At 30.5% G+C, this 15,152-nt stretch overlaps 1 protein-coding gene across 1 annotated transcript; it reads left to right on the top strand.

Moving 5' to 3' along the window:
- Positions 1 to 1,101: 1,101 nt before the first annotated feature.
- LOC149193112 (uncharacterized) lies at positions 1,102 to 2,111 on the top strand. The gene is made up of 2 exons (XM_089407216.1): positions 1,102 to 1,557; positions 1,701 to 2,111. The coding sequence occupies exons 1-2, from the start codon at positions 1,102 to 1,104 to the stop codon at positions 2,109 to 2,111; spliced, it is 867 nt and encodes a 288-aa protein (XP_089263342.1).
- The last annotated feature ends 13,041 nt before the right edge of the window (positions 2,112 to 15,152 follow it).

The following is a 15,152-nucleotide window of genomic DNA, read 5'->3' as shown; positions in this document are numbered from 1 at the left end:
CTTACCAGTCATTGAGCACATATGAAGTACTTCCAGGCAGGGGTTAAATTTGACGGGTGACCCTACTCGTCAAGGAATTTTACTGTGACATTTTTATTTTTAAACTGCCCATCATATGACTTTTAAAATTTATTTGTACAAGTTTCATCTAATTTCAAATTGTACTCATAATTGTTCAAATTTTCCATTCCTTGTTGTACTATCGGACTCAAAGTCTCATTGCTACACTTTGTTTTGTTTTGAGACCTGCTGATCAAATTTTTCAACAAATTTTCCAGATTGTTCAAATGTTCTGAGTTTTTTTTGTTTAAAATGGAAATAGTGATAAAATAGAAGGGAAATATATATAGAAACAACAAAAAATAATATGCAGGATACCACAAATAGTAATTTTTGTGAAATAATGTTGATATTCACTGCTGGTATTCATGGCAAGTAAATTATTCATCCCTCCCAGTTGTGAAGAACTTGTGAATAATCAATGACAATAATAGCCAGGGATTAAATTTGAATAATGAATATATAATCAAATTAAGAAATTGTTTACATGAATTCTACACTTTCTACACTTTAGGCAGAGAATAAAGCAAAATACAAAAATACAATCTAAAACAAAGTAAACTAAAAAACAAATTATCAAGCATTAAAATTGAACAAAACTAAACTAACACAGATTGGAAAAACTCATAATGAGAGCCAAAATTGGCACCTTTGTAGCATTTGAGATTAAGAAAAATTGTTGTAATTTAAAACTTAGTTACTATTTAAAACTACACTAAAATAATTTAATTACAGTTTAATTTTAAACTAATTTTAATGCAAATAATTTATAAATTTAAATTTATATGATTTCTTTTAAGGAATATAATATATGAACGATTTTATATAAAACATTTCATAATCATAATTGCCCACAAGCGAATATCTGGAAAAATTCAAAATAAGCACAAATTTGACTATTTAAAATGCAATTCGACACCAAACCTAGATTGACTCTCTTTTCTTTTGTTTCTGCAATTACTCGGCATAAAATATAACCTGGTGATTACATTATACAGGGCCGATGGGTTTTGCAACTTCTCCACTTTAACACATCTTGACATGACTGAGTGCGACCATCTAGAGAAGCTTCCGGAGCGATTTGGAGAAGTAACAAGTTTAAGAAAGCTAATTATGACCGGTTGTCAGAGTCTACAGAAGCTGCCAGAAAGTTTCTGCCAACTCAAGTACTTGGAGCACTTGGATTTATCAGCGTGCTCGACTCTTGAAGAACTATGTATATACTTCAAAGGTCTCTCACTACTGCGAGTTCTATCACTGAAAGACTGCGACAAGCTAAAGAAGCTCCCTGAGGATTTCCAATGCCTCACCTCATTGGAAGTTCTGGATGTAAGAAATTGCTCTAAGTTGGAAGGGAAATGGATAGACAGCATGCTAAAGATGAAGATGCTACAAATTTTGCGCATAGCAGGAAGCGAGTTGTTGGAGGAAAGATGGGAGAAAATTCAAGCACAACAATGCAATCAATCATGGTCTTGTGCTGTGTATACAAAGGAGGTGATCCACATTTTCAAACATGTTTTCTGTTCCCACATTATAATTAACTCTTTTTATGTTTAGATCCTAAAACATATCACAGGGGAAAAAATTGCAAAGCATACATTATTTTTCCTTTCCACTCACTTTAGCTTTCTCTTCAGGGTTTATCAAATGAGGAGAATCTTCTAAAGCAGTTCCAATCAGAATTTGATAGCATGCTCACTAATGGAGAAGGAAAGCCACTGAATATATCTGGTCGTCCTCTCAACACGCTGCTGCTTGTTATGTTTGATGGCCATCAGGAATTCTATCTTGATTATGCTTTTCCTTTTCCTTTACTTGAGGAGAGTATAGATGATTTATTTAATTTCGAAATGGTTTATTTTGGCCACCATTGGGATCAGTTGCCTAAGAAAGTGGCGGATAGAATAGTGGGGCATGCTCCTGCTAACAGAGACACTAAAGCATTGTTTCAAAGACTGCTCTCATTAGTTGATCATTTCGAGACGGACTTACCAGCAGTTTACCCCTGCCTGGAGGTCACCGGCCCGCTGCGGCAGCTGCCCAATTAAATCAATCAATAATGCGTGCCACGCCATCACTGCCATGGCATTTATAACTTAATTTGATATTTATTGTTCCGGACTTTTCCTTGAGATTAACTGGAGTCTGGGACGGTGGGACCTCTAAATTTCTAATATTCTGCCCAGCTATATATATGAACTTGTCAGTTTTTAATATGCCCGTCAAAATGACGTTTTCGAAAATTATTTGCAAGTTAGAGATGACGTTTAAATTTTAAAATAAATCGTATTTTACGTATAAAATCGCCAAAAACTTGCATACGGACGTCAAATTTAACCCCTGCAGGGAGCAGAGAAACAACTCTTTGATAGATAAGCTACCGTGCCAAAGTAAACAACAATGTACCTGACAGAAAACCCTAAGAGCCCAGATAGAGCTCTCACCAAGGTCAAAAGTGCACAATGAAGGGTCCGAGCAGAAACCCTAGAGGTGGTGACACCTCTACCTGACAAGAATCAACTCCATCGTCAGAACAAACCCTTCGACAAGTGTAGAGTCCAGATGAACTAGTAGCAAATATTTTTGAATGACAAACAACTGCGGTTTTCAAGAATCCTCCATGGTTAATGTAAACAAAAGCTATAGGATAAGGGTTAAATCGCATAAACATTATTAATGCATTACCCAGCTTAACATTAAGTCAACCCCAGGAAAATCCCACACATGGCACATGCGATGAGGCTGTGAGAGATAATATGATAAATATCCAAAGTTTGTTAAAGGGTTTGGATACCGTATATAAGTTACCGTGTAGTGAAACTTATAGATTTAACGTTGGATATGATTACTAAACCCATGTATTATACAAAGATTACGCAAACAACTCTTTGAATAACAATATGATGGTATAAATTCCATAAAAAGTTAAGAGGGTTAAGTAAATATTATCACCATATATAACTATTCGTGAATCTTGTTATAGTTGGAATAATAACCAAAAAAAAAAAAAAACTTATTAAAAAAATAACGTGGTAGAGAGAAACATTTTAAAATTCTGTATAAAATAAGCCTAATAGAGATGAAATCCAAATTTATATAAAAGACAGTTATATATATAAAATATAAAAAAATTCAGAAGTCACTAATATGGAAATATTAATGAAAAATTCGATTATGGTTTAATTTCACGAGATAATTGCACGAAGAGCATTACAAATAATACTTGGTGTGTTGTCAGCATTAATTTTTGAATTTAATATTTGATGTGTTGTTACCATAAAGTTTTGTATAAAAAAATTGATAGAAACTAAAAATATTATAATTTTAAATTATAAAGTTTATATAATTTAATTATATTAATTAATTTTTAAAGCAATTTTACAAGATCTTAGACTGATATTATTTGGTGAAAATTCTAGCCTCACGAGTTGAAGAGAAACAATTTGAAAGTATGATTCATGAGCTAATGGTTTGACCATTTTTCATATAGATTTTTTCCATTTAAAAGAAAATATATAATTTTAAGTTATTTAGTTAATATAAATGTATTAGAATTTTGTAATATAATTTAAATAACTTAATACTATAATTCCATTAAAAAAAAGGTATTTTGAGTATATTAGTTAAAAGAATTGAGATTTTCATTTTTTTATAAACTATTTCATAAAAATTATAGAATCCCATAAAGATTATCTAAATTTTTTTATAAAGGTTATACTCTCTATATATATTTTAATTTGTTCAGTCAACATAAGTTTATTAAAGGATGTTGAATCATTTATGTTATACACTTTAAGTAAAAAATCATACAATCTCATAAAACAAAATTGTGACTAAATTTTGATGAAAATATTCATTACAAAGATATGGTTTGTTGTATAATGAAGAAAATATTGATTTCCATGCTTATTTTTTAAATTTTATTTATTGAATATTTTTTCTTCTTATCTAATTATTGGCTTATTGCATATTGTAATATTTAGCACAATATTTATCTCAATGAACTAATAATTGACTTTTTATATATGTAATATTTGTCACAATAACACCAAATGTTCAAATTTATTCCACGACTTATTGGTTCTTGAGAGTATTAATAAACCAAAGAATTATTATAAACCCACGGGACTAATATTATAACCCCTTGAGATTAATATGTAATATGTTTTTTATGTACAATTTTTGAAAGAAAAAGGGAATATGATTCATTGGTGATATTTTGGATAGTATTTTGGTTCAATATGTTTGTTGTTGAATATATTTGATGTAGCTATTTCTGAGACATATTTATTTTTATGAAGCATATTTAACATGATAATTAACATGATTAATATGATAATTTTTTTTCACATTTTTTTGTTTCTTATATAATATGCAATATTTACTTTGATTTCAGGAAAGTTGTTATTTTCCCATGGATCCAACTATTTGGGAATTTCAACCATTTGAGATTATTGAGATTATATTTCATTGACTTCCTTTATCAGTGCTGATAAGATTTCTATTGGTTTGTAAACAATGGAGTGTTGTATTACAAAACCCCATTTTCCTAGTTGCTTGCTAACTATGTGCTAAGTAAGAATTTGGATTTATTGATTTTCTACTTCATATGAGCATAACTGCTTTGTTGGAGCTTAACTTAATGAGAAAGGACATATATCTTCATTTATTTTTTCTTTTTTCATTTTGGATTAAAAAAATTCAATATAGAACTAAATAATTGATTGTGTTCACTACGTCGGGAAGCCTTTTGAATTTAAAGAATTATTTCCTAGTGAACCCTTTTACAAATATCTTTAGAAATATTGGAGGTATTTCTCTTGGGGAGTGGGGATTCTTCTTTCTGTTGGAAAAATTTAGTCCACGAAAATATGATTGTGTTTGTGCTCAAACATATAAACAAAAACATGCATTCACATTTTTTGATTTGCAGAAGTGTAGACATGGTTTGGAAAATGAAAAAACTTATGGTGGCATAACACCCCCAAAGAAGTCTATGTTCTATAAGGAATGTTTTTATGGTTTTATTTAGACCAAGATTATGATGATTACCTTACATATGGTTACACTATCTATTGGTTAAATCTTATAGGAAATCAATGGCATTTTTCATTTGTTCCTATCACTGATATACAATGTATTTCATTGACATTGTACAAGAACCAAATCCTTTGTCTTATATATAATGGTTCTACCTCTATTTGGTCACTTGAAGAAATTGATAATTTTCAATTTGGTCAAAATTGCAATGAAAGAAGCTTTTATAGATATATATATATATATATATATATATATATATATATATATATATATATATATATATATATATATATATATATATATAGATAACTAACATGGGGGCGGGGATTAGAGCTAGGAATATGGCATTTAGATCTGCCACATGGTAGGGAAGGAGGAATGTATTAATAAAATTTGGAGGATTGAAACTTCCAATCCTAGAGTCCAAAATTTGACAAAAAATATATCACTAGAAAAGTCTCACCAAGATGTGTGCGATGGTGACATCCATTTTGGGTTTTGAAGACTTGGAGGAAAAAAAATAAAATATTTTTATTACCCCATTTCACAAAATGTACTTGGGAAGTTGGGTAAGTATAGTGAGCACATCAGTGAGGGTAAAGGGGTGTGTTTACACGAATGGTTTCACGAGAAACCATGATGCCATCATCTGGGGCATTCAACATATCGATTTTAATCTGGTGAAATGAGATTTTGAAGTAGCGGTTTGAGTCGATTGGCTATTATTTTGGTAATTATATTATAAATGACATTGCAAAGAGCTATGGATTAGTAACTATTGGGGTCCTCCATCTTGCCATTTTTAGCCACCAATGTGAGGAAGGCAGCATCAAGGGTTGGTGAGATGGACTTTTTTGTTGAGATTCTTCCACCACTCGACAGACATTGTGGCATGTAGTGGGCTAATAATTTTGAAATAATTCTATTGTCAAATCATTTGGCCTAGGAGTTTTGTTACCAAGCATTGCTTTGACAGTTTCTTCCTCTTCTTCAAAGGATATTTCTTTAAGGAGATCTTCATTCTATCCCTACGTTTTTAGTGAAGGAATATGCTTTTTGATTTGCCGAATCACCTATTGTCTATTAGAAATATGTTTTATTGGAATATCTTGATAGTATATGTTAAGCTCTCGGGTTTTATCTTTATGCTCGTACAACTTGATTCCTTCCTAGATTTTGAGAGAGGAGATTTGATTATGGTTGCAATGTTATAACATGGATTTGTGGAAAAATGTCATATTTTGTTCTTCCTCTCTAAGCCATTGTATCCTGTATTTCTTATGTCAAAGTAACTTTTTCTTTCTTTAAACCCTGTCTTTCTTATGTCAAAGTAATTTTTTCTTTCTTTAAACATTCCTCAGGTTGGGTGAGAGTAAAAAATTCTTTAATTACAACCTTTAATCTACTATGGAGGATGGTTTCCTATTATATTGTTTCCATTTTTATTTCTAGTTTATGCTTTTCTTCCAAAATATTGTCAAAATTTCTATTTGTTCTAACATTTGAGCTGTTATTGATGTATTTGAGCTTTTGTTGTAGCTTGTAAATTGAGGTTCCTTCCTGAGTCACTTATTCATTCCACCAAGTCTGGAGCTTGGCATGGACACAAGAGGGTTCAGGTTTTCCATTATGGAGAGGGGAAAAAAATAGTTGTTTGTAGGCACTTGCTTCCCAACATGATTGAGTTGATTTGGGTAGGGGGGTTTGGTCCCTTTTGTTTTCCACCAATTTTGGTGAAGTTGTCCTCATTTGATATGGGTGTAGGATTAGGGTTAGAATTTATAGCCATAAGCGGGTAATTTTTACAAAGAGTGGGCATACTCATGGCATCTTCGACATTAAGGGGATATGCTCATAATCCAAAGTTTGTTTTCAGAGTTAACCCTAATAATAAATATCAATGGAATCTAGTAGTGGCTCTGAGAAATCCATATAAACATATATGTAGACATAGGAGATATACTTGGCTTGCTTTGTAGCTTTGTAGGTTTTACAAAATGGTAAAGAGTTCCTTCAATGCCAACAAGGCTTTCCTCATCCTAGAATTCCTGTGGCAATGAGTACATTCTGATCTAAACTGAAGTTGTGGTGAAATATTCTTTAGCAGGTACAAATCTCTCCATCCAGAAGTGGAGGTAGATTCCGATGGAGTCTGATTTCAAAAACACACATTTTGTCTTCAATGCTTGTAAATATTGTAGTAAGAAAACCCTTGAAACCTAGTTCTAGTTTGATTTGGCCCTTAGCTTTCCATTTGAATTGGATCCAATCGGAGAGTGCCTTTTCTAAGGGTCAGATGCCCAAAAATTCACAATGAGGGTGTGATCTTTGCATATATTGATTATATTCTTCAAAACCGTTGGATTGTACTTTAAATTTTGAATGTATTGCTACTTTTGAGAGACAACTACTAAGCAGTTTACCTGGTGAGGTGTTGGGTGGAAAACTATTTTGATGTTCCCCTAATGGTTTTGACTAGAAACCTAAGGTTTTGACACAAAAAGGAAGATTGGTTGAGAGAAACACAAGACTAAGTAGTTTGGATTTCAGTGCATATCCCAAATTTTGTAGAGCACTCTAATTTTCTAGTTTATTAAACAAATGTTATTAGGTGTAACGTGATATTGCTAAAACAAGGTTTGTGATTAAAGTGCTTGTTATTATTTTTTATTTAATTATTTTTAAGTATATTTTTAAGGATTCAATATAATTGGAGTTGTGTTTTTTTCATATTTAATATAAAACTAAGATTTAACATAAACATAGTAATAACAAAAAGATATTTTAATATTTATCAGAAGTTATTCATTCAAATTAAAATCTTTTTATAGGAACTTCTTTTTTATATGATATCATTATTAATATCATATTCAACATAAAACTAAGATTTAACATAAAAATAATAATAACAAAAAGAAATTTTAGTATTTATTATAAGTTATTCATTCAAATTAAATTATTTTTATAGCAACTTCCTTTTTATATGATATGATGATTAACATCCACTATATATATATATATATATATATATATATATATATACCAATGTATATCTATCTTAACTTTCTATCTACAAGTGCCAAGAGGGATCTACAAGTGCCTAGAGGAATCAAATTTCTTTTGCATCTCAAGTGACGAGAGGGATGTACAAGTGCGGAGAGGAATAAAATTTCTTTTTCATCTCAAGAGATTTCATCCCTCTTAATGGTTGGAAAATCCTAACTAAAGATGGATCTAGGTTGAATTAATTATTAATTATAATTATAAGTATAAATATGATTATTAATTTTATGTTTTTATTTTATTTTATTTTTATTTTTATTTTTATATAATTTCACTAAGTTAAATGTTTTATTAATAATTATAATTATCAATTATTTAATTTAATTTAATTTATTTTCACTAAGTCAAAATTTTAAACATAACAAAATCTCTATAGCATATCACTTTTGGGTGCAATAAAGACTAGGGTTTCAGAATGTGGGCTTCTCGGAGTGGAATTCTTTAGATATTTATATTCTTAATCTATTGCATAATGTATTTATTGCTGATGCATTTTGAACCAACCAATGTGGTTCATCCGTAAGGAAAATTAGATCTAGAGAATTCTCTAATCCAACATTGAACCAACCAATGTGGTTCATCATAAGGAAAATTAAATGAAGAGAATTTGATCCAACATTGGTAACCAATGTGGTTCATTATAAAGAAAATTAGATGAAGAGAATCCAATCCAACAATGGTATACAAAGGTGATGAAATCTAAAAATTAAAATGTTAAAAAATAATAAATTAATTTTTTTTAATAATAATAATTTTTTTTAAATAATTCTAATAAGAAAATTGGTGATAATAATAATAATCCGATATTATTAAATAAAAAAATTATAATAACATATTATTATTATGATAATAGTATTAAAAATAATTAAGGGTATAATAGTATTAAAAATAATTAAGGGTGACATAAAATTAGGACTAAATAAATTATAAATAAATATTAATAATTTAAAATAAATAAATATTATAAATATATCAATTTTTTTATATAATTATAAATATTTATTAATAATTTAAAAAAAATAAATATTATAAGCATATAAATATCTAGATAACTATTATAATTGTAAATATTTATTTACTTATTTGTATAGTTTCTTTGGGAGCTTGAGAGATCAAGATGGATCTAGGTTCGATTGGTTTAATTATGAATAATTATATATAGTTTTTAAAATTTAATTTCTATTTTTATGTAATTTTATTGAGTGAAAATGTTTTAATTATTTTAAAAATGTAATAAAATAAAATTAAAAAATTCAAATTAAAAAGATCTTTTGATTGTGAATTGAAAGATGGTTTTATGACATGTGGTATTCATAAGCCATGGTATTGGACCATGGTATTGTAGCAAAGCCTCTTCACTACTTAATCATATCCATGATAAAGTGAGTGTGAATTTCCATGGTTAAAAATCTTGTTATATTGTAAGCATTAAGTTTTTAGGTGCTTATTAATGAAATTAAAATATGGTTACAAAATTATTACCTTAAGTTGTATGGTAAAATGAATCTTAATTTATAACTACTATTTATATCTTATATATTTTAGTGTTATAGGGGGTTTATATATATCTTAAAAGTAATTATATTCTCTTTCAGTCTTAATTAAAAAAAATATTATAAAATTAAATTCAAATAAAAACCTTAATTGTGAAATAAAATATTGTTTTTGGGCATCGAGTATTGATGAGTCATGATATTGTAGCAAAGTCTAATAAAAAAATCCATGGTAAAAAATATTGTTATATTCTAAACTTATTGTAAGTATTAAAAATTTTATGTGCCTATTGATTAAATGTAAATATGGTTACAAAATCATTATTTTAATTTATAAGGTAAATTTGATCTTAATTTATAACAAACTGAATTTTATTATACTTATTATTTTTATTTTTTAAGGACATTACAGCATCTCCATGCTACCTTTATATTACTTTTAACTTATTATTATTATTTGATTGAGGCTACATATAAATGTACAATAAATTGAATAAAAATTAAAAACCTTATATTTTGAAATTAAGTACTTTCTATATTCAAAGAAATGTATAATTTTTTTAAAGGTTATAAAATAGACGTATAACATTAAAAAAAATATTTATACAACATAAATAAACAAAAAAATATATATTTTACTATTTTCCAAAAGTAAAATATTTCTACCTAACATAATATTTACGCTACCACTTCAATATCACCCTATAATGTTATATTATATTTTAGTATATTGTATATTTTATCTTATATTATATATGAGAAATGTTTTAATTTGTTTATTAAGTTAATAATTAAAAAATCTTATTATTAATTAATTAATTAATTTATAATTAATTACATAACAAAGATAAAAATAAATGCTCAGAAATCTCGGGTGAAAATCACAAAATGGATGAATCATCAAGTGTGGTGGTTCATCTTCACAACAAGATGAAAAACCATCTTGGATTCAAATAATAGACGAAGAATGAGATTTTGGGCTCAAATAAATAGATGTAGAAAGATGTTTTCTAGCCGTCATAATATAACGACTAGTTTGACTAAATTATTATGATTAATAAACAATTATTTTAGTAAGAATTGATAAATAGGTGTAGTATACTGTAATAGGCTTACATGGATTCTGAAAGGAGTGCTCAGACCAGGAAAGTATGTGGTCATTTCTTATGGGCAGGCTCGAAGGAAGATGCATTTCTTCCTTGGGTTGCATGGGAGAAAATTGTTCCCCCAAAGAATTCGGGAGGTTGGGAATTAAGAATCTTTCAAGCTTCACTCTATCAAGGACGACTAAATGGCCTCTTTTAATCGAGGATAATATTTGGACTTCTGTGATAAAAAGGAAATATATTGATCCATTGGATATGGATGACTAATTGTACAATGCGGACAAGAATTAAAAAACTCATCAGTCATTTGGAATGCCACCATAGAATCATTTGATCTCATTGTTGAAAGTCTGTCTTGGCTTGTCGGGAATGGCACTAGTTTCCGAGCAGGGGTGGACCCATGGTTGGCTTGTAGCCCAGCTTTCACTCTTCCAAGGGACTTGAACGAGTTTCTCAAAGCTCAGGGTATCTATTACCTTAATTAAATAAAAAATGAGGAATACACTTCATTTTGGAATCAGGGCTGGAATTCTTATCATGACTTAAACATTGAGCCCCAGTAGGGTGGTGTCTGGGTTGACTACATTAAGGAACTGCAGAGAAAAAATGTTAGAAGTAGGGACAAGGCATGCGAACTTCGGTGGGTACACTCTCCCAATGGTCTTTATGTTCTGAAGTTTGGATATAATTTCCAAATGAATAGAAGGGAAGGTGGAGATACGAGGTGGTGGCACAAGGCACTTCAGAAAGTAGAGTGTCTCGCAAAATCCAAACTCTTCTTTTGGTGCATTCTCAAGAACAAAGTGCCAACTTGGGATAATTTGCAGAAAAGGAATAAGCAAGGATTGGGTTGGTGCATATTATGCAAAAAAAAAAAAAAAAAAAAAAATTGAAAAAAACACTTCTCATTTATTTTTAAGTTATCCTTTTACTATAAACACATGAGAGATCTTTCCGAATGGCATTAGACTCAAGTGGCATGATTCTTTGCTGATGGAAGCTTGGAAAAACTGGTGGTTTAATTCAAATGATGTCCAATTTAGGAACAAACCCCCGATTATCTGTTGGGGGATATGGTTGGCTCAGAACAAAGGATTTTTTCAGGAACACGCTTCAGCTCCTTATCTAATCACAGTTCAATGCCCCCATTTTTTATTTGATCCCTCATAACACACCCTTTTTGCCCCGTTAGAACATCTGCGAAGAACAAATGAGACCTCATGTTCCGTGGGCATATTTTGATGGTGCCTGCGATGCACAAGATAATGTGGGCCTCACATTATCATTAATGTTAATGATCACATATCTCTAAAAGCCTTAGTGGACATTGGTATAGGTAAGAGAGAGAGCAGAGACTCATCAAACAGAACAAACAACTTAGAACTGAACAACTTGCTTCCATTCATCGATCAAACAGTTATTTATACAGGATGAAGAAGGTTCTGGATATCAATTTGGGTGGTGGCTTCCTAAAGAAGTTTGCCCCTTTATCAACAATTTCTAGAAGCTGCATTAAAATCACTGTTGAATGTTGGTTCTGGGTAGTTGGAATTAATTCTAGTTCCTTCTAACACTCCCCCTTAATTCCAACTATATAACAAACATCTGATATGCCTGCTGGTCTAAGTCTCAGCTAGGCTTACAACATAATTTGGATTTTCTACAATGCACAACTTACTTCTACACATTTCAAATTTAGCCTTTCCAAGAGGCTTCGTGAATATGTCAGCCACATTTTCATTTGTATTACAGTATGATAAGTCAATTTCTTTTGATTGCAATTTTTCTCTTACAAAATGATGTTGTGTGTCAATGTGTTTTGTCCTTGCATGATATATAGGATTGTTTGCCAATTTGATAGTACTTTGATTGTCACATCTGATTACTGTAGGTGCTTGTTGTGTTTCTCCAACATCTTCAAGTATCCTCCTAAGCCATATTGCTTCACAGGTAGCACTGCATAGTGCTTTATATTCAGCTTCAGTGGATGACAATGAAACAGTTGGTTGTTTCTTACTGCTCCATGATATTGGTCCTGAACCAATATTGAACACGTATCCAGTAGTAGATTTCCTATCATCTAGATTTCCAGCCCAATCAGAATCAGAATAACCTGCAACATCAAATTCATCAGTATACATAATACCAAAATTAAGTGTTCCTTTCAGATATCGAAGGACTTTCTTTGCTTCTTTCCAATGGCTTTCACAAGGCTTAGCCATGAACTGACTAAGTATGCTGACAGAATATGCTATATCTGGCCTGGTAGTGGTGAGATAGTTCAGACTTCCCACCAGTTAACGGTACATAGTTCCATTCACCTCTTTGGTTCCATCATCACTGCACAATTTGACATTTTGTTCTAAAGGAGTAAATGTTGCTTTGCACTCAATCATATTGAATCTTTTAAGGATTTCCCTTGTATATTTGCTTTGTGTGATAAATGTCTTACTAGGTTCCCTCCAAACTTCAAGACCTAAAAATTAATGCAATTCACCAAGATCCTTCATCTCAAATACATGTGACAACTGATTTTTAATTTCTTCAATGAACTTGTATGCATTTCCTGTTATGATAAGATCATCAACATATACAGATATTAAAGCAACATTATTGTCTTCATCTCTCTTGATGTATAAGTTAGGATCATTCTTGCTTCTCATAAAACATTACTCATAAAAGAAAGAATCAATTTTCACATACCATGATCTTGGTGCTTGTTTCAAACCATATAAGGCTTTATTTAACCTGCAAACCAGATGCTCCTATCCCTGTTTTACAAACCCTTCATGCTGTACTAAATAAAATTCTTCTTTTAACTCACTATGCAAAAATGCAGATTTGACATCTAACTGATGCATTTTCCAATTATATTTTGTAGCTAATGCAATTATGATTCTAATTGTGTTCAACTTAGCTACAGGTGCAAAAGTATCTTCATAATCAATTCCCTCCTTTTGTGAATATCCTTTTGCAACCAATCTAGCTTTATGTTTATCAATACTTCCATCAACATTAAATTTAGATTTATAAAGCCATTTGCATCCTATGGGAACTTTGTTTTTAGGCAATTCTGTTAATTCCCATGTGTCATTCTTCATTATAGAGTTATATTCTTCATTCATTGCATTTCTCCATTCTTCATATTCTTTAGCTTCATCATAGCTTGAAGGTTCTACAACATTCATAACATGAGACATTAATGCATAATCTTTATACTTTACATGTACCTGACTTTGACATGATGACCTTCTTGGAGCTTTTCTATTTCCATCTTTCTTTTGGCTTAGCAGAGTCTCCTCTCCTCTCTTTGGAGTGTCATGACTGCTTCATGCTACTTGTTCTTGAACTTGTACCTGTTCCTGTGCTTTTTCTTGTTCCTGTGCTTGTTCCTATTCTTGTTCAACACTTGGATCTAATTTGACATAATCATCAATATCATGCCATACACTAGTTTTATTTATTTTATCACCTTCATTTGCATTCTCATGAAACACCACATCCCTACTTGCAAACAGTCGATGAGTACTGGGATCAAACAACTTGTATGCTTTCTGATTATCACAATAACCAATAAATATGCACTTAATTGACTTTGCATCAAGTTTTCTTCTTTCATCTTTTGGAATATGAGCAAATGCCTTGCAACCAAAAAAATCTTAAATGACTCACTTTTGGTTTGTACCCATAAAATACTTCAAAAGGTGTTTTAAGCTCTAAACTTTTGGTTGGACTTTTATTTTTCAAATAAACAATAGTATTAATGGCTTCAACCAAAAAAACATTAGAGATATTTTTACCTTGAAGCATACTACGTGCACATTCAACTAGTGTTGTGTTTTTTCTCTCAGCAACTCCATTTTGCTGAGGTGTATGTGGCACTATAAATTGTTGCAGAATCCCATTGCTTTTACAATATTGATTAAATTCTCTTGATTTGAATTCTCGCCCTTGATCAGATCTCAAAATTTTGATGTAATTACCAGTTTGTTTTTCTATCATATTCTTAAATTCTTTAAAATACTCAAAAACATCACTCTTCTTTCTTATGAAATATACCCATGTATACCTAGATCTATCATCCACAAAAATAAGAAAATACCATGCTCCACCAATAGATCTAGTTTGCATAGGTCCACATACATCAGTATGAATTAATTCAAGTATTTCCCTTTGCATTTTTTCTTTATGTATAGGAAATTCCTCCCTATGTTGCTTGCCAAGTACACATGCTTCACATTCAACATGATCATTCTTCAAGACAGGAAGACCTTCAACCATTGTGTCCTTTTGAAGTAGCATTAAATCTTTGTGATTTAGATGTCCATACCTTTGATGCCATAAATCTATTGTTGATATTGTTGTTGATGCCAACGCTTGATGACTT

The sequence above is a fragment of the Pinus tabuliformis genome, chromosome 2_2, assembly GCF_031772625.1.
Source record: "Pinus tabuliformis cultivar Carrire ecotype Pingquan chromosome 2_2, CPIR1, whole genome shotgun sequence".
Taxonomy (NCBI): domain Eukaryota; kingdom Viridiplantae; phylum Streptophyta; class Pinopsida; order Pinales; family Pinaceae; genus Pinus; species Pinus tabuliformis.
This window is presented reverse-complemented; position numbering and strand designations above follow the sequence as displayed.

Excerpts from the sequence above, each read along its gene's own strand:
- LOC149193112 (XM_089407216.1), top strand. The coding sequence starts at position 1,102 with ATGACTGAGTGCGACCATCTAGAGAAGCTTCCGGAGCGATTTGGAGAA. Across the intron at positions 1,558-1,700 it reads GTGCTGTGTATACAAAGGAG|GGTTTATCAAATGAGGAGAA; the intron begins GTGATCCACATT and ends CTTTCTCTTCAG.